The sequence below is a fragment of the Delphinus delphis genome, chromosome 12 (genome assembly GCF_949987515.2).
Source record: "Delphinus delphis chromosome 12, mDelDel1.2, whole genome shotgun sequence".
Taxonomy (NCBI): Eukaryota; Metazoa; Chordata; class Mammalia; order Artiodactyla; family Delphinidae; genus Delphinus; species Delphinus delphis.
Window position 1 is genome coordinate 81,712,210 of NC_082694.2, and position 25,247 is coordinate 81,737,456.

The window sequence follows — 25,247 nt, forward strand, 5'->3', positions numbered from 1 at the left end:
TGAAATAGATCATCAAAATTAATTTCATCAGTTTCTTTTCATTTTTTAAGGATGGTTACTAGAAAATTTTCAATTACGTATGTAGCTAGCATTATGTTTCCACTGGACAGGGCTGGCCTGAGGACAGACAGACCCCCATGAGGGGACCCCACAGGCCCCCAGCCCCACATTCACTGTCACGGTCCCGGCTAGAAACCAGGCATGTGATGCACCCATTTTTCTCCAACCTCAACTTCAGCACACAGCGCTGACCGTGCCATCTCACTAATGAGATTACTCGGGTCAAACTGGGACCGGGAGTGGCGTCTATGTGAGCCTGGCTTCAGGTGGAAAGCCCTGCAGCACATGCCAGGGCTTAGGGGCTCCGAAACCTCCCCTTTAGACCAGAAGCAAACCTAACACGTTAGAGGCACGAGTAACCTGAGGATGTCGCTGTCACTTAGATCAGTGCTTCCTAACCTCTTTTCTATTCTCGCCACACCTCCGGGACCTTTTTTTTCCCAATAGCCCTCCCTCCACCATGAAACTGTAACGCCATGGATACACCATGCATCTGCTCATGTACTGTGGCCCTCTGAAGGCTACACACTATTATAATATCTAAGATTTTTTTGCCACCCCAGAACCAAGTTGTGTCCCGACAGGGGTGACAGTATCCCTGCTGAGAAGGCACGCTTCAGTTCTGTCCCCTCCCCAGTCCTGAAAACTGCTCAGAAGGGCTCACGTATCCTCACAGGTTTCACAGCCTTCAACGCTTTAGAGTCTTCCCTGCACACCGAGCAGCTCTGGTTCTCCAAGTTGATACAGGAAGTCTAGGGCCCCTTGAGAGCTCATTTCAGGGAAACCAATATTCGTAAACGCAGCAAGGGAAGAAGGCCTCATTCTCACAGCCCCGAAGGACCGCAGGGGCCCCCGAAGCAATCTCTTTGCTCTTGAATCCCACTTCAGGGCTCAGTATCCAGAAAGGCTCTGTCACCTGTCTGCTGCTGCTGACAATTAGCTTTATGTAACTTAACAAGTGGTTGGCCTTTCAGCGTCTCCTGGGGAAGCTAAGAGCCGTATCTGTAGTTCCATTTTGCTATTAGATAGAAGTTTATGATCTGCACATTCTCTGGTTTTAATCCTGATCTGTACCTCTTACTCTAAACTGTGTTTTTTCCAGTCCTAATTTGTTTCATTTTTTACTTAGATTTCACCATTTTATTAAACATGTTTCCTGTAACTGACTTGGAATCCTCTGGACCAGGACAGGTGAACACACACGTACACACACCAGCCACTCACCTGGCACTAGGTGACCACTCTCTGTCGGAATTCGGGTAAGATGCTGACTGAAGGTAAGTCATGACTGGGGAAAGGTTTTCCTTAGGGATATCTCCTTGGAATGGAGGTATATCATTAGAAAGAGTTCTGGAGACCAAAAAAAAAAAAAAAAAAATCAAAGTCAAAGAATTATTAGTGATAGATTCATAATAAAGGCAAGTTTCCATTTTTTCCTTGATTATCGCTAATACTTCATAGATTAACATGATCTCCTTTTAAACTACCCCGGCGGGACATCCCTGGTGGCACAGTGGTTAAGAATCCGCCTGCCAATGCAGGGGACGTGAGTTCGAGCCCTGGTCCGGGAAGATCCCACATGTCGCGGAGCAACTAAGCCCACGCACCACAACTACTGAGCCTGCGCTCTACAGCCCGCGAGCCATAACTACTGAGCCCATGTGCCACAACTACTGAAGCCCATGCGCCTAGAGCCTGTGCTCTACAATAAGAAAAGCCACCTCCATGAAAACCCCATGCGCCGCAACGAAGAGTAGCCCCTGCTTGCCGCAACTAGAGAAAGCCCTCATGTAGCAACGAAGACCCAATACAGCCAAAAATTAATAAATAAATAAGACTTAAAAAAATAAAATAAATAAACTACCCAGGCATATTCCAGGCACATTCCAGGACAGGAATGGACAGGACAAAAGTGACTCAGAGAAATGTTTTGTGTGCTCATGCTTTGGCTGAATTATACATGTTAAGTGATTTTGTTCAAGAATTGGGATTTAGACATGGGCTTGATGACCACACTGCTTCTTGCTTACACGGTAGGGCCTACGGAGTTGTCTTTCACATTTCACGTCTCAAAAGCCTGAGAGGTAGATTGGGCCCAAAACTGTACCCAGAGGGTTAATAAAACTCTTGCCATGTACGAGTGAGCTACCAAATCCCTGGATGGCCGTACACAGATAATGTTTCGTCCAGCAGAATTAAATAAATGTCACAACCAGTCGTAGTCTTATCATTATGAAATGGTTGCAAATCTACTTCGTTTCAGGTATAGCATGCTCAACGAAATAGGATTCACTATTTCACTCACGCAGAGGCCACTGGTCTCTATGTTTGGATGTTATCTGAAATACCTAACACTAAGTTCTGGAACTAAAAGCCATGCAGGGAAGGCGACTGTAATGAACCCAACCACCCAGCTTCTGAGCCCACAGCAGATCAGAGGCCACAGTTAGGAAAATCGACGTTGCCAATGTGCCTTTATTTTTAGCCAGGAAAAAAAAAAAATTCTATTCTAAATAACAAAGCAGAGCTTAACCCTGATGGTCCTTCTCCCCTTTTTTTTTTAATTGAAGTATAGTTAATTTACAAGGTTATGTTAGCTTCAAGTGTACAGCAAAGCGATTCAGTTACCCATCCTTCTCCCTGTTGTGTTAACAAGACACAAAAACAATGAGCAAAAATTACACTGAATTACATAAAAATATGAAACATCAAATATTCTTTACAAATGTTTTGCCTTTTAAAAACGGCATTTTTCACCAAAATAGTAATACCCAGAAACAGCATTCTGCCACACTATTAAAAGCAAAGAAAAAAAACAACAGGTGTCCCTTCAACTTTGGGCCTCATCAAAATTGAAAAGTCTGCTTGTGGAGAAACCGGTCATGTTCTACATTCACCTGTGGCCCTAAGTCTGTAACAGATTGGCCTCCAGCTATCCATCAGCCCAACTACCGGGCTCACAGGTGGTGCTCAAATAGGAATAAGCGGGTTCTGAAACAACGGTTTCATGCATGAAGTGTTCATTTGCTGAGCTCCTGTTTCTTGGTTCTGATCTGGAAAGCTGAAGTTATCACCAAGGATGTTACCAATCGTCTCTCTGTCACAAGCTACCTCCCATCTTTATGCAACTTTAGAATCGGGCCTGCAGGATTCCAAAATTCAGTCTCAGATGCATTAACAGAAGAGTAAGAAATTCTGGGGGAAGAAAAGTTTATAAGAATAATCCTACTGCAATCCCACTGCTGGGCCAATATATGGAGAAAACCACAATTCGAAAAGACACCTGCACCCCAATGTTCATAGCAGCACTATTCACAACAGCCAAGACATGGAAGCAACCTGAATGTCCATCAGCAGATGAATGGATAAAGAAGATGTGGTGTATATATACATAATGGAATATCACTCAGCCATCAAAAAGAATGAAACAATGCCATTTGCAGCAACATGAATGGACCTAGAGATCATCATACTAAGTGAAGTAAGCTAGACAGAGAAAGACAAATATCGTACCATATCACTTATATGTGCAATCGAAAAAAAAAAAAGATACAAATGAAATAGACCCACAGACATAGAAAACAAACTTACGGTTACCAAAGGGAAAAGGGGGGAGGGATAAATTAGCAGTTTGGGATTAACAGATACACACTAGTATATACAAAACAGATAAACCACAAGGACCTACTGTAGAGCACAGGGAACTCTAGTCAATATTCTGTAATAACTTATAAGGGAAAAGAATCTGAAAAAGAACAGATATATACATATATATATGTATATATTAAAAAAACCGATTCACTCCTGTACACCTGAAACTAACGCAACATTATAAATCAACTATACGTCAATTTAAAAATAAATAAATAAATAAAAGGATCATCCTAAACAATGAATTCACCCAGTTCTAGCTGAGGCCCTGCCTTTCACCCACACGTACCTACTGCTGTCCTGCAGCTCGTCCGAGCTCATCTCTATGGGGAACATGTCTTCATCCTCGGACGTGTTCGTGTTGTCGTCCCGCTTCAGGCTGTCCAGCTGCAACTTCCTCCTCCTCTTCCTTCGCTTCTTCACTAAAGAGCCACTTGAAGGGGTCTCGCTGGGAGGTAAGACCTGCACTGACGTGTTGGGGTCCAGGCTTCTCATCCAATCTACGGAGCTCCTCCTCAGCTGGGACTCCATCCTCGAGGCTCCTTCCGACAGGATCGGGGAGGTGGCCAGGTGCACGGGGATCACCTCCTGAAAGACAGAACACATTTCCGAGAAGGAGCGTCGTTAGTTGGGGTTTAAGGAGCCGGTGGTGCCGACGACCCACCAGTGCTCATTCCGGGGCCCAGGCACGGGGGGCAGTGGGGAGCACAGGGCGTCACGGCGATCTGCAGACGCGGCTGCCGAATTTGACAGCTGGTCATAAAGTCGACAAGTCGCTAACTGCCATTTTGTACTGAATCCTGTGTTTTCGTAATTATAACAAAGTGAGGTAATTATCAGTTATTTCAGGCTGCCAAAATTCCACTTGGTCTGAAATTGCCAGGGTAAAGACGAAAAATGGGCTTGGAGTCATTACATTACCCTGGGAACAGGACTCTGTTTTGCACTCGTGTCTGTGTGTGTGTAAGAGAGAATGTGTGTGTGTGTTTTTAACATGCACTGAATTAGGATAATAATAATTTTTAAAGAAAACATCTGACAGTGTCCCCACACCGTGCCCCAAGTGCCCACCTGCACCAGAGCACACCTAGGTATGCAGCTGTCAAGTGATTAGGTACTGACCCTCTTCTCTACAAGAAAACAAAAATAACAACAACCAAAAAAAAAAACCTCCACCGCCTGTCAATTTAATAGTTGTTTTATAATGATTCACCAGTTTTTTAAAAAACTATAGCCATCATTTTATTATCAAATGACTCATTTCTTATCAGAAACCTGGTAACAGGTAGTAAAAAATAGGGTTCCACCTCTGATGTGCTATGTGATCTTGGGCAGAGTCACTTAACTTCTGAGTCTGTCTCCCTCATCAGAAAAATGGAAGTGATAATCCCGACCTTACGGCGTTGTCAGATAAAAGGGAACAACGTAACTACTGTACATACAGCCTGACACATATGCAAAAATTCACAGACAAACATGAATGGACAACAGAAAACGGTATTGGAACAGTGGGAATCAGCAGTTTTACACAGGAAGCTTTGGGAGATGTTGTGTACTGTCGTCTGCCCGAAGTGGCAACAGAACTGAACAAACAAGAGGAGTTTGGTGCTTTGGAAAGCGTGAAAGCTGCTCGTGAACTCTATTCTCCTCTATCAGGAGAAGTAAATGAAATTAATGAAGCTCTATCAGAAAATCCAGGACTTGTCAATAAATCTGGTTACGAAGATGGTTGGCTGATCGAGATGACACCCGGAACTAGGTGAACTAGTGAGTGAAGAAGCATATGAGGAATACATAAAATGTATTGAGGAGAGACGATGGAACCCCTAAATAAACTAGTTTGAAAGAAAATCTAGGGAAAAAAAGAAGTAAAGAATATATACAAAAGAGAGGGGGGATTAACAAGCATGCTGCTGATCGTTTAAAGTAGCTTAGAGAGGGACTTCCCTGGCGGTCCAGTGGTTAAGACTCCGCACTTCCACTGCAGGGGGCTCAGGTTCGATCCCTGGTCAGGGAACTAAATCCCGCAGGCTGCGGCATGGCCAAAAGATAAATAATTAAATAAATAAAGTGGGTTACAGAGCATCAGACAATGTGCTACACGTATGAGATCCACATGTGAGCGGGAAGGCTGAGGCTGGGAGAGACCCTGGCACCTCTGGGAAGACCAGAAGGAAGCAGAGCCTGGGATGTTTTTGTCCTGAAATTGAAACTATGGGCATTCATTTTAGAGCCTGGAGCTATTTACAGCCGTTCCTCTAGAAAGGCTATCTTCTCATAAAGGAACTAGCTCAAGTGGTTTTTATTGAGGAATCTCTACATCAGATCCCTTCAAAGTGGCTTTCCCAGTGAATGAAAGAGTAAAAACAAACGGTTTGTCTTAGAAGAAGACATGGGGGTAAACCTTCATGACTTGGAACTCGGCCAAGGATTCTTACCTGTGACAACAAAAGCACGAGCCACAAAGAGAAAACAGATAAATTTAAAACTTGTGTGTTTCAAAGGACAACATCAAGAAAGTGAAAACACAACTCACACAATGGAAGAAAATATTTACAAATCGTCTACCTGATAAGGGACTCGTATCTAGAATATATAATGAACTCTTATAACTCAAGGATAAAAAGACAAATAACCCAATAAAAAAACGATCCAAGGATCTGAATAGACACTTCTCCAAAGAATACATACAAATGGCCAATAAGCACATGAAAAGATGCTCAACATCATGAGTCATTAGGGAAACGCAAATCAACACCATGATGGGATACCACCTCACACCCACCAGGATGGCTAGAATCACCAAGTCAAAGAGCAAGTATTGACGAGGGTATAGACAAATCAGAACCCTCGTACACTGCTGGTGGGAATGTAAAATGGGGCAGCAGCTTCGGACAACAGCCTGGCAGTTCCTCAGCGGTAAATTCAGTGTTACATATGGCCCGGCAATTCCACTCCCAGGTATATACCCCTCAAGATGAAAGCATGTGTCTATACGGAAACTTGTACACAGCGTTATTCACAACGGCCAAAAGGTGGAACACAAACCGAAGGGTCCACCAACACGTGAAAAGATAAACGAAATGTGGTAAACAGATGCAGTGGACTATCATTCGGCCACACAATGGAATGAAGTACTGACACAGCCAGAACACGGATGAATCTTGAAAACATTAGCCTACACGAAAGTCAGGCACAAAAGACCACGAACGATGTGATTCTATTCAGGTGGAAGTTCAGATTAGGGAAATCTATAGACAGAAAGTTTGATTAGTGGTTGCTCAGGGCTCGGGGTGGTGGGGAGTTAGGGCTTCAGGGATAGGGGAGGGGTAGCTAAAGGGTACAGAGTCTATTTCTGGGGCGACGAAGATGTTCTAAAACTGACTGCGGGGATGACTTGCATGTATCCGTGAAAACACTAAAAACCACAGAGCTGCGCACGTGAGATGGCTGAAGCCCATGGTGTGAGAATGATGTCTCCACAGAGCTGTTAAACATTTTCTCATAGTAAAAAAGTAATGTGATTGAGTCACTCACTAAACAAAAACTAGAACATTTCAGCCGTCTGAGATTTGACACGCGAGTGTAACTTGCATGCTTTTGGATGATGGTTTCAGGCCAGTGTCATTCAACTCCTCTGTCTCCCTGGAACCAGGGAGCGAACGCATCAGGCTGAGTCTTGGGTAGACATAGCACACACTTACCCTGTGGCTCAAATCCCCAGGACAGGTAAACAGCCACTTTTCTCCTCTTCCGTCACCCACACAGCCGGCCCCAGCATCACCTCTCCACACACGCTCCCAGATGAGCCCTGCTCAAAGCTCAAAATGCGGGAGAAAGCTTCACCACCCAGGCTCCCTTACCTGATCGTTATCAGTCTCTTGAACAAAAAATGCTTCTCCATTATCTCCCAATTTCATGTGCAAATCCACTGCTTCCCCATTGATTTCTATGTCAACCTGAAGGAAAAACATATGTTCTTCATCACAACAGGAAACCTCACGGGCAATGACCAGGTCTCTACGTACACTTCAGTCACACACGTCCCCAAGATATCTCACAATTCCAAACCTCCGCTGGTCACTCCGGTCAAGAAACGGAGTCTACTCCCCCCCCCACCACCACCATCCTGGGGCCATGCAAGCCTGTGATTGCCCCAGGGAGAGAGCACAACACAAGTAAGGCCACGTGGCTTCCGAGGCTGGACCAGAAAAAGAAGGCAGAGTCCGCCCGGCTCCCTCCCTTGCAGCCAGCCGCCATGGTGTGAGGAAGCCCAGGCCACATGGGGAGCCCACGCGGAGGCGTCTGGGTGACAGCCTCGGCTAAGAGTCCAGCCAAGGGCCACCAGCCGAGTGAGCAAGTGCATCTACCCAGGGTCCCAGCCCCCAGCCCTGAGGCTTCAGCTGAGGCCCCAGGCGGCAAAGAGCAGAGATGGGCCAGCCTGAGGCACTTGCTGTGAATTCCTGACCCACAGAACCCCCGGAGCTTAATAAACAGTTGGTTTATGTCACTAAATCTTGGAGAAATTTACGCAAGCATAGAGATCAGAACAATCTGAGTAACTGTCAACTCAGGGACCAGCCCTTTCCAACGGAAAGCTAAAACTCGGGGTCCGCGAGGAGCTCCGGATACGTAAGGCCGCAGGATTTTTCTCTAAGGAGAACCCGTCCCCCAGGTCACGTACCACCTTCTCTCGGGAACGCAGGACCCCCATCTTCCCAAAGCGGACGTGGAAGGGGGAGCACTGCAGGTTCCCGTTGGGCTGGCGGACCACGATGATGTCAATGCATCCGGACAGGGTGGCAGGGTTCAGCCCCTTGTAGAGCTCCTTCACGGTGACAAACACCTGGCCTGCCAGCTGCCCGACGTAATTCATGGTTTGAGCCTAGGAGACAGAGACACAAGGTGCACAAACGATTAACTCGGGGCAGGCTCCAGAGCCAGTCAAGGTGAACGTGCCCGCGCCGCACGCCCGACTTCAAAGACACCCAGCTCAGGGCATCTGGCTGCCCTGGAATGGGCCCCACCCAGCGCTCCCCACCCCAAGCCCCGGCCACCCCAGGAGGCCTGATCTCCGTCGTCACCGGGCTCTGCCTCTCTGAGTCCGCAGTACGTGTGGCGCTCGCTCTTTCATCATGTGCAGGTTTCACAGACCAAATCTTCAGACTCTCGGGAAAAGAGGCTGTATTTGAGACCTCTTCATACTCCCCACCACGCCAAAAAGAGTAGGCGCTTAATAACGCTGGTAGAAAAAAATGACTGTTTTTACTCGAGAAGGAAAAAATAAGTGACTTTTGTTTTGAACAGTTTCCACCCTGGTCCTTCTCTGCCCGCCTGATGCTCTCACATCTCGAGGGACACTTGCGCTGGGCTTCGGTCTGTCTGCCCAGCCGATCAACCGAAGTCCACTCAGCAAACATCCAGGGCCTCCCCTCCACGAGGGGCCTGGCGCCGGGAACACAGATTAAAAAGATGCGGACCCCGTCCCCCGGAGGGACTCGGGCTCGTGAAGGAGAGAGAAGGAGAACACACGTCCGCGTGGTCGTGTCTGCTTGGACTTAAGGAGACGCTGAGGGACTTACGTCCAGGGAAAGAGGAGAGCCATCCCAGAGGAGCCGACAGTCGATGGGTGGGGAGCAGGGCTGGGATGCTCCCCGGGAGAGGAAGGTGGACAGGCCGCCGCAGACAGACAGGTGTGCGCACAGGCACAGAGGGGGTGGCGCCTGCGGCAGAGAACGCGCAGGGGAAGGACGACAGCCGACACCTGCCAGGAGACTCGGAAGATGCTTTGTAGCAACTGAAGCCGTCGGGGACTCGGGAACCACAAGATCGGGATGCGATCCGTGATTTAGATAGAGCACTGTGGTAAAAACGTAGAGAAGGCGGCCAAGAAAAGACACTGAAGGCAGGAAGACCAACCTGTGGCTTCTGGTGATGGTGCCGACAAGACAGGATGCCAGCCTGAAAGGCGGCAGTGACGGAAGAAACGAGGCAGAGCGCCAATCCGGGAGACGCTGGGGCACAGGGCAACGGGAGCCCCGCCGGCGCCGAGCCCTGGCCCTCCTCACAGCTGGGGCTCTGACGGCCACCCCGGCGTGAGCCACACCCGCCTGGCTGCCCAGCCAGGTGCAGCGACGGCGTGGTGACCCCTCAACAAACTTAAGACAGGGCTGCCACATGACCTAGCAATGCCACCTCTGGGTATACAGTCGAGAGAACTGAAAGCTAGGTCTCAAAGAGATAACCTGCACACCCGTGTTCACAGCAGCATTACTCCCAACAGCCAAAAGGTGGGAACAACCCAAGAGGCCACAGATGGATAAATGGATAAGCAGAATGCAGTATTACAGACACAATGGAATACTACTCAGCCTTAAAAAGGAAGGAAACTCTGGCACGTTACAACACGCATGAGCCTTGAGGGCATGACGCTAAGTGACACAAGCCGGTTACAAAAGGACAAATACTGTATGCTCCTACTTATCTGAGGTACCTAGAGCAGATAAACCCAGAGAAACAGAAGGCAGAACGGTGGTTACCAGGGGGTAGGGATAGGGCAGGGGAAGTTCACGTCTAACGGGGACAGAGCTTCAGTTGTGCAAGATGAGAAAGTTCTGGAGCTAGATGGTGACTGTCCACCGTGTGAACGCACAACCACGTGCGTGTATTGCATTAAGTCTACTGAACTGTTCACTCAAAAGTGGTTCGAAGAATAAATTCTATGTCACGTGCATTTTACCACCATTTTTAAATTTTTTTACAAGGAGGGTAAAGGAGAATACTGCATTAACCAAAACTCATTTCAGGAAGAGGAACCATTATTTGGTTAAAAAGTTTCTCTGAGTGACAGCTTGGGCCCACGTCACCTCCAGTGCCTGCCTGGCCTAGGGGCATGAAGGCAACCACACTCTCCTTGACCTTCCCTTCGTCCAGGGTCTCTTGTAAATACGTGCTGGCGAATAGGTACCGAATACAAGAATAAACCAGCTGGGCGCCGGTTCCCAAGTTTCACTTCCGTCAGTTCTGTTTGAAGTAAAAGGCTCAAGGAAGAAGCTAAGTTGATGTCAGTGAAGAAGCCAGGCCAGCCCGAGTCCCCCTCCCTGCCGCCCTTCACCTCCCTCCCGCCACGGTGTCCGCGGAGACACACCAGCAGGCGTTGAGGGGAACGTTTGCCCCGAAGAAGAAAGTGCCTCAGGACCTCAAGAGAAGCCAAAGATGTGCACAAAACAGACGCTGCAACTTCCGCTGAACGGCGTTGAGACACCTGCTCTCCACTCACCCGTTCCAAGTTACTTTTCAATCTCTTGCTTTTAATCTCAGGATTTGGCAGGAAACGCCTGCTTCACCTGACGAGGCTTCACTGACCACGTGAAACGGGATTCCACAGCCCTCGTTCCAAAGTTTTTCAAGGAAAGCTGAACCAAACCTCCAAAAAAAACCCTCTGGCCAGACTGGGGCTCTCTAAGCTGTGCTTAACTCTGAGGTTAGGAAACAGGTAAATATATTTTTCTCAACATGACATCTTCCAGCTTGACCTCCTGGAATACTACTAATTTTCTAAGATTCTTCCATGCCGTTGGAACAGCGTCTTTCTGGATACTCTTCCCTAAGTTAGAAACCACTGCAGTAGTGGTGTTAGACCCAAATAGATAATACACCATGGAGCACAAAACTCCAAAAGCATATTCCCACTGGGGATTCTATCTACAACATTCATAATCAACAGCGTCTTCAGCTTGAAGAGCATCAATTATTAAAACTAGGGACTTCCCTGGTGGCGCAGTGGTTAAGAATCCACCTGCCAATGCAGGGGACACGGGTTTGAGCCCTGGTCCAGGAAGATCCCACAGGCCGCGGAGCAACTAAGCTCGTGTGCCACTACTGCTGAGCCTGCGCTCTAGAGCCCGCGAGCCACAACTACTGAGCCCGTGTGCCTAGAGCCCGTGCTCCGCAACAAGAGAAGCCACCGCAATGAGAAGCCCGCGCACCGCAACGAAGAGCAGCCTCCGCTCGCCGTAACTAGAGAAAGTCCCTGCGCAGCAACAAAGACCCAACGCAGCCAAAAATAAATTAATTAATTTTTAAAAAAAAGAACCTAAATACGGGGCTTTGAATTATTTTAGGCCAGTCCCTTTAATCGTCAATTCAGGAATCATCCCCACTCATTTATTATGCAAGTGGATAAAAGTGATTTTAATTCCCTTCCCGGGTCTGTCAAGGAGACTATTATCGAAGGCATGTTATCTAGGAAATAACAGTGTCTCCATTTTCATACTGTGGCTGTGCTTCCCGGCCGTGACACAGTGATGCTACGACAGGCGACACCCAAGTCGGAGCTACTCCTCTCCAGGAAGGCTGGTGGATCAGGGCGCGGGGCTGAGAAACCTCACCTTAGCAAAGGTCAAAAAGAGTGCAAAACTGTCTCAATAAACACAATTCTCAGAATCCCCATGTTTGTTAAACCTTCCTCACCTTCATCATTTCCTTCTACCTTCATCTCTTTAAGTCCCGCAAGAGTTCTACAATCACCCCTTAACCTGTATTTCCCATCGCGTCTCCAACGTCCTCATCTGCATATCAGGATACCTTGTTCATCTACGCGCCCAAAATCACTCATCGTTTTGCAAACTGAACCTTCCACTGGCCCTCCTGTTCAGTTAACACCAACCCCTCCCATCCTGGAAAGTTGCTTGATAAACACAGGCTGTCATTTGTCAAGCTGCTGGAGAGACCCCATCCAGCAAGCTGTCTGCCCCCCTTGAGGACGGGGAGGGGGCCTGCTCATCTCTGGGCACCCAGGAAATGTTGCGGCCACACACGACCACGTTTCCTTTAACTTCCCAGGCTACCTTTGACTACATTCTTCAGCATTTGCCAGGAGCCTAATCTCTTGTATTTGTCTATTAAGATAGGTACGTGTGGAATGACGTGATTGAATTAAATCTATATGGTGACTGTCTTCCAAAAAGTGAAAATGCTTCATTGGTTGGGAACGCTTTTGCATTGGTTCGATGGAAACAGAGGACGCACAATCAAAGCTGCCCCGGTCCTACTCTTATCACTTTGAAACAAACGCACGTCCCAGAGTGACGGACCAGAGTGCAGGAGAAGCCTATTTCTCCCTGGTGACCATCGTGGCACAACAGGACTGGGGCGGTGGCAGGCAGGGGGATGCGAAGCTATGTCACAAAGGGGGCCCCCAGGGCAGACATGGCCACACGGGTGGGGACAATATTCTAGTGCTTTAATGAGGAACGAGGAGACAGGTCATCACATAAAGAGAAAAGAGGAAACGTACCAGAAGCTAATGAAAGAGAACTACTGAAAACAAATTCCCCAACTCTACTAGAATTTCAGCAAAGGCTAACCTGTGGATCATCTCTGAAAGGACATACAGAATGAAACAGAATTTCAGGCTCTCTGAGAAAACAAATTCTACTGCCGTATGATGTTAACTTTTTGTCGGTCAACCCAGCCCCCCCCCCCGCCCCCAGACCGATTCTTGTTTCCGTGAGGCTCTCCGGGGAGCTGCAGGTGCAGTCTGAACACACGTGCTTCTTACCTGACGCAACAACCAGGAACTCCAGGGAGAATAAGTGGAGACAAGAAGATAAAATGATGGTTTGGAGAAAGATTTAAATGGGCTTGGAAAACCACGACGGGTGCCTACTGACTCTGGAGAACAAGGAATACTCCAAAGCCATCAGACCTAACGCCCACCCCGTGGGTGCCGCAAATCCTCCGCAGGCCACTAACCACTAATAATCACCTTTTCCCGAATCCCAGGTGAAAGGCCACGCAAGCCTCCACACGACATTTGCTCAGCACTTCACGACACAAGAAACTCCTTTGCCCAGGGCAGCTCATCTGATGCAAATCTATGAAACTCCTTTGCCTAGGTTGAGTACTCAGGACCGACATCATCACTCCATTTCCGACAAGGAACTGGGGCACCAGGCTTGCGTGGTGTTCAGGGCAACACAGCCAGTAAGGGGCAGTGAGGACAGGAGCCCAGGTTGAACCCCTGGCCCTCCCTGTCCTGCTGTGCGTAGCGTTGCCTCCCGTTCTTGCTGGACAGAACTGGTATCAATGGGTGAGGCCCAGTTAAAGAAAGACCCGTCTGGTGGCTTTAGCGGAACAGATGGCAGTCATCTAGTTCTAAAGGTCGGTAACGTTCGGCACACGTTTACAGGGTATCCAGCGCTACCCCAGTGATCAGAGATTGTAATTAAAGTTGGAATCAGAGAGAGGCCATCCCAGAGCCAGGGTGGAAAGCACAATCTAGAACAGTCAGTTCTACGAGAACTGACTCGTTAGAGGGAGTGAGCTCAGCATCAGTGGGAGTATTCAAAGAATCTCAGGCACGATCCAACAAAGAGGTTGTAAAGGAAATTCAAAAATGGGGCTCTAAGCTGACGATTCTGTGACCTGGTCATAACAACATCATAAAAGCAAGTTTTCATCCCAAGCAAGAAATCAGGGGTTTGGAGTTGTTTTTTTGTTTTAGGGTTATTGGGGGTTTTTTTTTGTTTTTTGTTTTTTGGCCAGGGGAGGGATAGAGCGGGGATGTAGGGGAGAGGGATTCGTTTGGGAATTTTTTTTTGTCCCATCATAAAAAATTCCAGATGTGCACACACCGCCTCAAAGTAGCTTAGCAAGTCTGGGTATGAGGGGAACCGTGCTAAAATTCAACAATTAGAAGAAACTAAGAAAACGGGAATTGTTCTCTCCCAGGAACATAAAACTCATGAAGACAATGCCCCCAACTAAATTCACTACAAACGCAGTTTAGGCAACAAGCTCATAACACGTTTCTTGACAACAAACAGGCCATGAAAGATAAAGGATAAGTAGGAAAAACAGAAACTGCATAAAATTGGGGGTGAGGACAAAAAAATAAATGTTGCCTGCCATTCTGGTAAACAATGAATGTCGCCGCACCATCAAGCCACCCGCCACTGCAGCCACCCCAACGGTGCACCCTGAAGGAACTCAGGATGGAGAAAAACAGGATACCCGCCCTAGACAATTAAAATCTATTTCAAAGAATTCGTTTCAATGAGCCCAGATTCTGGCATCTTCCCAAATTTCTAACTTGAGATGTCTGGGGTTCTGTCATTAGCAGTAATTTTTTTTTCTTTTTTTTTTTTTTTGCGGTACGCGGGCCTCTCACTGTTGTGGCCTCTCCCGTTGCGGAGCACAGGCTCCGGACGCGCAGGCTCAGCGGCCATGGCTCACGGGCCCAGCCGCTCCGCGGCATGTGGGATCCTCCCGGACCGGGGCACGAACCCACGTCCCCTGCATCGGCAGGCGGACTCTCAACCACTGCGCCACCAGGGAAGCCCAGCAGTAATCTTTTGATGTTCAACTAAATTTTTTGTTTTCAGCAAAAAATTCCTCTATCCGCTGGCTCCCCCCTTACCTCTCTGGAGCACCCAGGCTGCTAGTCCTCAACAAGGTCACAGATAAACATAGCTCTCCGCTTTCAGGTGCGCATGTGTGTTTAGTCAATGGGGCTCCGAAGGCCTGGATGTGCTCGCCTTCCTCTGGCACTTGTGAGCTGTGTGCACGGCGGCCGGGTCTTCACACGGCCTCTCTGATGAGGCCTCGCCGCTGTCACCAAGAGCGAGGTACAAGACGGTGACTTTGAAAAGGTCTTTGCCCTTGGAAAGCACAGGCCGAACGTCTGCCATTTCTTCCCTGAGCAAATGACTCGATAAGTGGGACTCAGTCGTGGGTTCTGGGTGCGACATTCTCACAGGCGTTCACACCTTCCTCAGCTACCCCTCCTCGGGGCTGCAGAAGGTCAATTCAAAACCTTCCCCCACAGTCCTCAGGGTCTAAAAGGTCAGACACCCTCCTTCATGCAGTCTGGGATCCGAAGACATCTTCAGCACTTCTGTCCTCAGGATGACTCATGGCTTCCTGGAGCGAGCCTGCCGGGAATCCCCCACCTGTGCACACAGCCGTGTGCTCTGTCACCTCTCCCCTCACAGCAGGTGCCTAAGGGACTCCTGTGGACTCTGGGTTTAAGGCACATACAGGGAGTGTCCTGGTTGGAAAACCAACCCAACATCACGCAGGACGAGGCCTCTGACTCTGTGCTCCTGTGATCGGCAGCAGGATCACACCCCCAGAAACCCAACCAGCTGCTGCTCTCCGGGGCCAGCGGGCCGGCCTGCCAGCTACTCTGGTCAAAGGAGCGCATCTGAGGGACTTCTCGATATCCACTGAGTGGATACTTACCGGCAGCGCTAGGCGAACACAATAACGCAGCAAACCGGCGTGACACAAACCTTTAAACCTGCTGTCCGTGTTCACATACCATTAAGGCTGGTCCACTGTCCAGATGGGATAATCATCAAGAGTTTAAGTTGTTTGCTTAGTTATCATCATGATGCAAGGTATATAATTTTCCCAGTTTGCAGAGTCTATGTATAACCTGGGCAGGGTAAGGGGTGGAAGTACATCCAACCCAGGTTCAGTCTATATCCAACGCTATGACAATCCTGCCAGCCTCCCGTATGACTTGATGGTCCGACCTACCTATGGGGCAGCGTGCGCAGACTTTAAATTACACCTGCGGAAAGGTAAATATAACGCACAGCATTTAAAAATATATTCACTTCTCCAACGGTGAAGGCAAAGTTATCCACCGCGGTACGTTTTAAGAGCTGTATCTGCTGGCTTGGAAATTGGTCTGCTTGCTCCAGGGGTATGTCTGTGCTTGCCGGTTGGTCCAGGAGCGGCAGACCAGCCTCATCCTCTGACATGTCCAGGTGGCACACGCAGGTGAGCAGAAGGTGCTCAGGGCAGGCGCACAGGCTCGGCCGAGCCCTGCCACCAGCTAATAATCAGGGCCATGCCCCAGGGACCTTGCAGCTCTGGAAAGGGTCTCATTACTTTTGAGTTAACGAAGAAAAAGGGCAAAGAGATTTTACCATTAAAATCTAAATTAAATGCCCATGGATAAAACCTTCCCCTCCTCCTTTTTATCCTGATCTACCTCAAGCATCTGAAAGTCACCTCTGAGGACTGGTGAGTAACTAGCCAATCCCACCCCTTCCCACACACGTCCACTCCCCCTGCACCCACAGGTGACACAAAAGCTCACCTGTGCCCGGCACGGGGCTTGGCACCGGCCAGGGCTAATTCCTGTCCTGAGAAGCTGGAAGTCTTACATCTTAGCTGGCTCAGTTACTGAACAACTGAACGTGGACGTCCATCTATAACCTTTCTGGACGCTGAAGAATTTGCTCTGGGAGAGTGAGCATCTGCCACTGGGCGTATTTAAGCCATTTGGCTTTTATTAGCTAGGACCATTCTTCCTCGAGGACACGACAGAGGCTGCCTCTCTGGGGTTCTCCCCACAGCTCCCTGAAGCCCCGGCACGTCTCTCTCTTCATCTGAGGATGGCTGTGTGACTGCCCCGGCAATCTAGCCGGGCCTCACAGGGATGGGTGGGGGGCGTCCACCCATCACCCCTGGCTGATCTCCGCTGAGCACGTTCCAGACTCTGTCTCCACGTCTGGGGTCCAAATGTGAGGTCTGATCAGCTCTGAGTAACAACAGAAACATCGTGCTGCTCCGGAACTGGCCAAGATCACATTCACCTGGGAGGTTACGAGGCAAACGCTGGTTTTCACACAAAGCATTAAAAAAAGGCAATTTCTAAGAAATTCCAAAAATGATATTATGACTAGTAAGACTTACATGGAAATGAAATTGGTTTATAAACAGCGTATCTTCCTCGTGCTATTTACAGCAACGGCAAAGAGGAAGTCTTTCTTCAGAGCACTGCGTACTGATATTTATCAGTTGGCAAGTGTGATAAATTATATAGACCAACGAGGAAGTATGACTTAGGTGCAGCGTGACGCAGGGTAAACAACGCCAGACTGGAAGTCCGGGTGCCTGGGCTTCACGCCCACCCCTGCCGCGCTGACAGCACACGCGCTGACAGCACACGCTGGGGCAGGTCCCTTCCCCCGGCCAGTCTGGACCAGGTGAGTCTGGCAGCAGCTGCCCCATGTGTTAGTCCGACCATCTTTTTTTTTTTTTTGGCGGTTCGCGGGCCTCTCACGGTTGTGGCCTCTCCCCTTGAGGAGCACAGGCTCTGGACGCGCAGGCTCAGCGGCCATGGCTCACGGGCCCAGCCGCTCCGCGGCATGTGGGATCCTCCTGGACCGGGGCACAAACCCGTGTCCCCTGCATCGGCAGGCGGACTCTCAACCACTGCGCCACCAGGGAAGCCCATGTCCGACCATCTTGAACGGAGCACTAAGAGAAACTTCATACGCAAGGGAGCAAACTTCTGTGTCCGTCAGTACCCCTGGGGATGCGGGGACTTTACTGGCACGCCAGTGTTCTTCAGGAGGCGCTCTGGTCCAAAGTAAGAAAAATTCACCAGAAAAACCTGCAATGCTTTTGAAAAGCTTGCAGGTCACACTAATATCAATACTTCCTGACAAAAGTGATGAAGCAGCAAAACCAGCCCACCCTGGGGTCCCCGCGCCAAAGCCCTCTCTGAATTAAGCAGGTCCTGCCCACCACAGCTCAGCTCCAGGCCCAGAGGAAGGGCGAGCCAGCTGCAGGCCATCCTGCAGGACGCAGGGTACACGGCAGGAGGCGTGGGGCGTGAGTGTGCCCAGGATGCAGGGGGCTGCCACTCTGCAAAGTCAGTCAGGAAAGCGGGCGTCCAGAATAACTCCAGACACTCAGCAAAGACAGAGAGGGAAGGGAAGGCCGAGGAGACTTTCTCCTCCTTGAAGGCCGCCCACAGGGGAGGAGCCCCACACTCTGGGCACACAGCAGATGCACAAACGCGCCAGCTGCCCCAGTCTCGTATGGGTCCAGGGGGCAGCGCTGCGAACACTTGTCAAGATGAGGGAAGGGAGGTCTCATGACTTCTCTCCTCATTGTGACACCAGAAGAATCAGCATTTCATCCAAAATCGGCAGAATCCTTCTCCAGGGTCACAGATTGCCAAGAAACACTGCTTTCTTGGAACTTCTGCCAAAATTCAATACCCCAGCCATCGCTCTCGCAACCCCGTGGCTCTGCTAATACCATCCACCTCTAAAATATTAATGTCAATTTAAGATGGCCTCAGACCAACCCAAAAGAAAAATGAGCAAAAGAGAGAGAGAGAGTTCACAGAGAAAGAAGTCCATTTGGTCAAAGATGTATGAGAAGATACTCAATCCTAGTCATAATTTAAGATATGCAAATCAAAGGAGGCCTTTCAGGTGGTCCAAAATCAAAGCATTCTGTAAAAACCTGAGGGGCTGGTGAGAACAGGAGGAAACGAACACTCACCACTCCCTGCCGGAGGGGTAATAAACGGGGTGAGCATTGTGGCAACAGCTGTCATTTTTTGCACACACCAGCAAACTCCAGCAATTCTTCTGCTATGTACAAAACAGTAATCAGGGCACTGATTATAATAAGGAAAATTAGAAACAAATATCTACAGGACTTCAGTTAAGTAAATTAGGGACCACCCACACCATATAATTGAATATTATGAGGCTGTTAAAAAAAAAAAAAGAGAGAGGGGGGCTTCCCTGGTGGCGCAGTGGTTGAGGGTCCGCCTGCCGATGCAGGGGACATGGGTTCGTGCCCTGGTCCGGGAAGATCCCACATGCCCCGGAGCGGCTGGGCCCATGAGCCATGGCCGCTGGGCCTGCGCATCCGGAGCCTGTGCTCCGCGGTGGGAGAGGCCACGGCAGTGAGAGGCCTGCGTACTGCAAATAAATAAATAAATAAATAAAATTAAAAGAAATGAAAAGAATATTAAAAAAAAAAAAAAGAGGGAGAGGTAGTTCTCCAAATACTAACATGAAAAGGTATATATACTGTGTGAAAAAAGTACAAAAATATTTATAATATGAACCCATTTCTAAGAATTACATTTATACATATTCTCATATGCACAAAAAAATTATGGACTGATGTACATACCAAAAAGGTTCACAGGCTCACCCTAGGGAACAGGCCTGGGGAAGGGGAGGAGACCTTCACTTTTCATCACAAATATTTCCAAGGCGTTGGTTCCTGGGTTTTGTTTTCTACATGCGCATGTACTGCTTTAACGTTAATTTTTAATGACCTCAGAGAACTGGGGGAGGGATGGCAAACTCTGGTCTGCTTGGTGTCAGGGTCTCCCCAGCACTGAAACTGCTGGACAGGCGGGGGCGATGCGGGGTGGTCCTGCTTTGGTCGGAAGGGTCAGATGGGTGACCGCTCCTCCAGCGCTGGGATTGTGCAATGCTCCGATCTTACAATCCTGTGTGATGAGTGTTCTCAGGTCCTTGCCAAGGAGCACAAAAGGCCTGGGTGGTGGAGGGTGGAGGCAGCTGAACTACCCCGGTGGCCAATGTGCTGGAAAAACAGGCCCAGGTTTAGACCCCGATCCCCCAGCTCTTGACCCCGCAACTCACGAATGGAGCACAGGGCTTGCAGCCTCTCTTTCCACCCCAGCAAGGGCCCTCTGTCCAGGTCTGTGTCTTGGCCAAAAAGAAAGCCCTGCTTCTGTGACTTCTGCGTGAACCCTGCTCCCTCCACCCAAATATCACCCAGACGCTCAAGAGTGCTGCCTACAGCTCAGGGGTAAAAGCTTAGTCCGCAGAGGCAGACAGCCGGCCTTCACCTCCCAGCTCCACCACCTGCTAAGCCATGACCATGAACGACTGACCGACCCCTCGGCCGCCCAGTCTCATATCTATAAAACAGACGACCCTAACAGCACCCACCTCATAGGATGGGTAAACGTGGAGTTCTTTTCCAAGTGCACGGCCAAACGAAAGCCAGGTGCTAACCCTCTGGTCACACACGGCACCAAAGGCCGGACTGTGAGTTAAGGCTGCAGCCTGACAGCGCTTTGCATACGTCAACTATTTAGATCGCACCCTCCCAAAAAGACAGGGCCAAAGAATACTACTGGTTGAAATTAATACAGAAATATCAGAAGGGTATGGTTAGATTCCAATAGGCTGGGAATACATTTCCAATTTATCCAAAAATCTGAGCCCAAAGGCACCCCGAAGACCGGGCCACAGGCTGGAGCGATGCAGAGTTCACCGGCAGGAAATTCTCTGGCCAAAGCGGGGAGCTGCCTTGTGGGTGCCCGGTTATCCCACGACCCTCGCTGCCTCTATCTTCTGTAAACCAAAGGTGGATGCCTAGAGAGACCAATCAATGCAGACGAAGATTTCACCAAAAAGAGAGAAGACATGTGTCCAAGGAGATAACGGGCCTTCCGGGAAGGAGGCACGTGGTAGAAGCGTGCTGATGGTGTCCCAGGAGCACTGGGCACACAGGGTGTCTCGAATGCAGGGTCTGTGGTCGGCAGGCAGTCGATGCAGAGCCATGACTCTGCTCTAACAACCTGTAGCTCTTTACTCGAAAGCCCAGCATTCAGCAGCAGGAAAAACGGTTGTTCCAAGAATCCCAAACCTGCTCAGCGTGTTGAGAGATGTGGTTTCCATCACCGGCGCGGAAAAGCATCCTCTCCAGACGGAGCCCTGCCCCTTCGCCCAACACCTGACACACGCGGGCCCCTCCCCGCACACCGGGCACTGGGTCTCACACACCCCGCTTCCCTCCACCAGAGTTCGCACGCGGGGGCACACGGGCACACACACACGCCATCTCAGCTAAACAAGTTTCACAAAACAATACCTCACCTAAGATTAGTATGTCCGGGTCTGGGATTTTCTCTTCTATTCTATTTCACCTTTTCTAAAATGCCCATGGGCCTACTAAACTGATTTTAGGACCAGAGGGTGACAGGCGGCACTGTGAAGAATACTGGCCTGGGCCAGTATTCACTTCTTGTTGCTTAAATAAAAGGTGGGGCGGGGTCAGGGGGGAGACATGGGAAGAGGAAGGAGAAGGGGCACACAGGGAAGTGTGGAGGACACAGGACAGGGGGACAGGTCACAGTCTCCCTGACAGCCCCCCCCCCCCACTGTCAGGAGGGTCTCCCGAGCCCGGCACATTGCATCCCCCGAGCTGGACCTGCTGCCGGAAATGAAAGCAGGTGTCAGGCCCCTGCTCTTTCTAGACCCTCTGCTCACAGCTTAGAAAGCTCCCGCTGATGGGCTTTGCTCGGACTTTGCTCGACTTCTTTTCACAAATCCCACTCCGATTCTAAGTGAGTGGGCTCCGGGCGTAATAAACCCGGCCAGGGTTCAGTGAAACCTAAGAAGTGGGACTTCGCCCGCCCTCCCCAGGGCACTCGCCCCAACGCTGACCGGACATCGCGGCCTCGCACGTTCCTTGTCACCTCAACAGCCCCCGGTTCTCATGGCTCGGTCACGCTGAGGAAGTTGAAGTGCAAACAGGTCAAACCACCAGCCTCAGTGTCCCAACGGGACCACCGTCTCCTAGGTCTTTTTCAAAATTCTCCAAAGGCCATTCCCGTCAACAGGCCTTCCCTGGAATGAGCTGCCTGCAGTGTCATCCATGCCCATCGGCACCCCTGCCCAAATCAATTCATCACATTTGGGTACCTTTTAGACCTTGAACCCAGAAGAGAAAGGACCCAGCGGAGGCCAACTCGCAGCGTGAGGGGGGACCCACAGCGCTGATTCACAGCCCAGAGGCCAGAGTCAGGCAGGACTGTCCCAACTCCACAATTAGCCCTCCTCACTGGCACCCTGCGTTCCTCCCTTAAAATAACAGTGACCACAGGGACCCCGCATTCTTTCCCAGGGGCTCTTGTGTATCTCAGTGAACACGTTTACCATAACTTGCAAATGGGTGTGAGTCTCTCTTCATTGCCTAGGAGAAGAAACACTCAAGAGACACTCGAGAGCATGTGTCTTTGGCCCAAGTTACAAGTGGGTAAAACTACAAAGCCAAGTTCTTTGCACCAGCCTGTGCGCGCCACAGGCCTCAGGCCTTCCTTTGAAATCTCTCTCCATCTCCTGCCCTCCACCCCGCCCTCTGGTCCAGGGCCCTGAACACAGCTGACTGGGTGGGGGGCAGGCTTACAGACTTCCTTCTGGCCGGGCTGGCCACACTGCCCCCTCCCAGGGCAGACTTCCCAGCCTCTCCGAGGTCCCCTCAAGACCAGGAGATCCGTCAGTGCCCCACCCGAGTGCCCAAGTTCTCTCCCTTGCAACAAGACTCAGCAGGTTTGCCCTCTGCAGCCATTCTTTCCCAGAGTGCTGAGATTTGGGGCAACTGAGACCCGGGATGGTGAAGGCACCTGGGCAGGGCCCCACTGCCAAGCTAACGCAGAACCCAGACGAGAGCCCAGGCCTCCAGGCCCACTAAGTTCAGGTCCAGGGCTCTGTCCAGGCCTGGCTCCACACCACACGGCCCTCCACACAAACAAGCATAAAAGCTCCAACCACACACCCACACACAAAACACTCGATAATAAAACAGATGTCGGCAGATGTGAACGAAGCATTATCAAAACACAGAACCGGAAGACAAACTCTTAGATGTCCACCATTTCGGGGGGGAAGACGCGTATGTGTGTGTTTACTTCTCAGTTGCTGCACTTTCTGCAATTGCTTACTAACTCATAAGACCCGAATTATAGAACAGGGACAAACAGTAAATTTCACAAGCACTCCCCCATTACCCGCCCCCTCCCATAAAAACAGTTGATAAGCTCATGTCTCCAAAAAACTCCTCCAAACTACTGGGCTCTAAAAATTCTCTGAATTAACACGGCCAGTTGTTTTAGTCAAGTTCCTATTTGTTGGTCAAAACCGGGTTGACATCTGCGTTCTCCAGCCACTACCCTGCACGCAAATGACCAGCCGGGCATCTATACACACCCCTGCTCCGCGGCTCTTCAAGGTATTTCCAAAACACTACTTTTCATCCTACATTTTCCTCACCTTCCCCAAAATAAAATTATTCGCAGGGGCATCTGATGGAAGGCCTAGCACCCAGCAGGCTGCAGGAAAGGTGCACAGAAGCTGGCAGTGGAGGGACCAGACTGTATGTAATCCGAGAACCAGGATTCCAACCCGGGCTCAGCCTGCCGCCCCGCAGCTGTGTGACCTTGGGCACGTAAGTCAACCTCCCCGAGCCTGTTTCCTCAACAGCAAAGCAGGAATCCCAAATAACCCACCCCCACCTCCCCGACCAGTTTCATAAAAGTCCCCGGCGCTAAGCAAGGGCTGCTTGCCGCCCAAGTACTACCCACACGTCCTGCCAGGACGGAGTCCCGCGGCCACCCCTCGAGTTCGCCACGCCGATCAAGGTCAGCCCTTTGGGAGAAGGCCCGAGGGAAGCTCACGAGGCCGCCGGGTCCGTGGGCCTGTTCTCCGCCTCCCTCCCTGAAACACTTGCCCCGAAAGGGCCGCGGGGACAGAGTGTGGTCCCCGGGCATCACGTCGTCCCGCATCCCCCGGCCGGCAGCGGCCCGACCGCGCCCCCCGCCCCTGGGCGGTGCCCCGCCCTGCCCAGCCTGGCCCCGCAGAGGCTGTGGCCCCTACCTCGGCGGCGGCCGGGGTTTGGCCGGGGCTCCACGGAGGCTCGACACGGCAGGCTGGCGGCGGGGAGGCTGGTACTCACCTTGCGGCGCCGCACGCTTGGCCGCCTTTGTATGCAAACACCCAGCCCGCCTCGCGCTCCTGGTCTGCGCGGCCCGGCCCCCGGGGGCGGGGCGAGTGGGGCGGCGCAAGGGGCCTCACGAGACTCGAGCCTCTCGGCTGCTTTCAGGGCCCGCCCGGCCCCAGGCGGCAGAGCCTCCCTCGCAGGAAGTGCCGGGGCAGCCCGCCCCCTCCTTCCTCGCCTGCCTTAGTGCTCTTTACTGAGATGCAGAAGGAAGACGGAAGATGCGGGCTCGGAAGGAAATACGAGTGCACTTCTGGCCACTCTAAGACTGGGATTTTTTCCAGCCAACCCAGACATGTCGGGAAGGGGAAGGCTTCTGGTGCTCGTTGAAGAAGCCGGCTGGCTCTAGGTAGAAGTTTAGGGTCATCTGCTATCTTTCTCTGCTATCCCCATTATTTCCACTGCATCTAAACAAGTCCAGACTCTGCAGGGAGAATTTGTTTCCAACAAGCAATGAGGAGAAGACACTAGATCACGTTTCAGTATAAACTGAGCTGGATTCACGAAAGCCCTTTGCCCTGCTGATCCTGCCCTGGCTGGAGTCCCCCTGGGAGGGCCCTTGCTGTGCGGTCTGCAACCAAGCAGTCACCCAGCTGTGACTCAGCCAGGACAGCTGAGGTGATCCCCTGGGCCAATCCCTGGACCTGCCACTTTCAGCCCAACTCGGAAGAGGAGAAGGAAACCACCGGGATGCGTAAACTTGCTCCAGCCTCTGGAGGAGGAAGGAGGGAGGAGTGATGCCAGGGCAAAGCGATGCAAGCACCCTCGATCCTAAAAAGACTCAGACTCGGTTTCACTATCTGGAAAATCGGAGGCAGGTCCACTTTGAGGATGGAAATGGCCATCACGTGAAATACATGGCCTTTGCTAACTTGAAAGATTTTGAAGTTCTAGAACCGTATACATTAAGGAGTGGTGATTCCCAGGATCTGTTCAGTGCTTAGCCCAGC

General features: G+C 50.5%; 1 protein-coding gene across 1 annotated transcript in view; it reads right to left on the minus strand.

Moving 5' to 3' along the window:
• Window positions 1-24,294, minus strand: part of LPIN1 (lipin 1) — a 68,592-nt gene extending 44,298 nt beyond the window's left edge. The window contains exons 1-5 of the mRNA XM_060027080.1: window positions 24,256-24,294; window positions 8,396-8,596; window positions 7,575-7,670; window positions 4,001-4,299; window positions 1,285-1,410 (exon numbers count right to left, since the gene is read on the minus strand). Coding sequence (XP_059883063.1) covers window positions 1,285-1,410; window positions 4,001-4,299; window positions 7,575-7,670; window positions 8,396-8,587 — 713 coding nt within the window. The 5' untranslated portion in view covers window positions 8,588-8,596; window positions 24,256-24,294. The remainder of the gene's footprint in view (window positions 1-1,284; window positions 1,411-4,000; window positions 4,300-7,574; window positions 7,671-8,395; window positions 8,597-24,255) is intronic.
• Window positions 24,295-25,247: the final 953 nt, after the last annotated feature.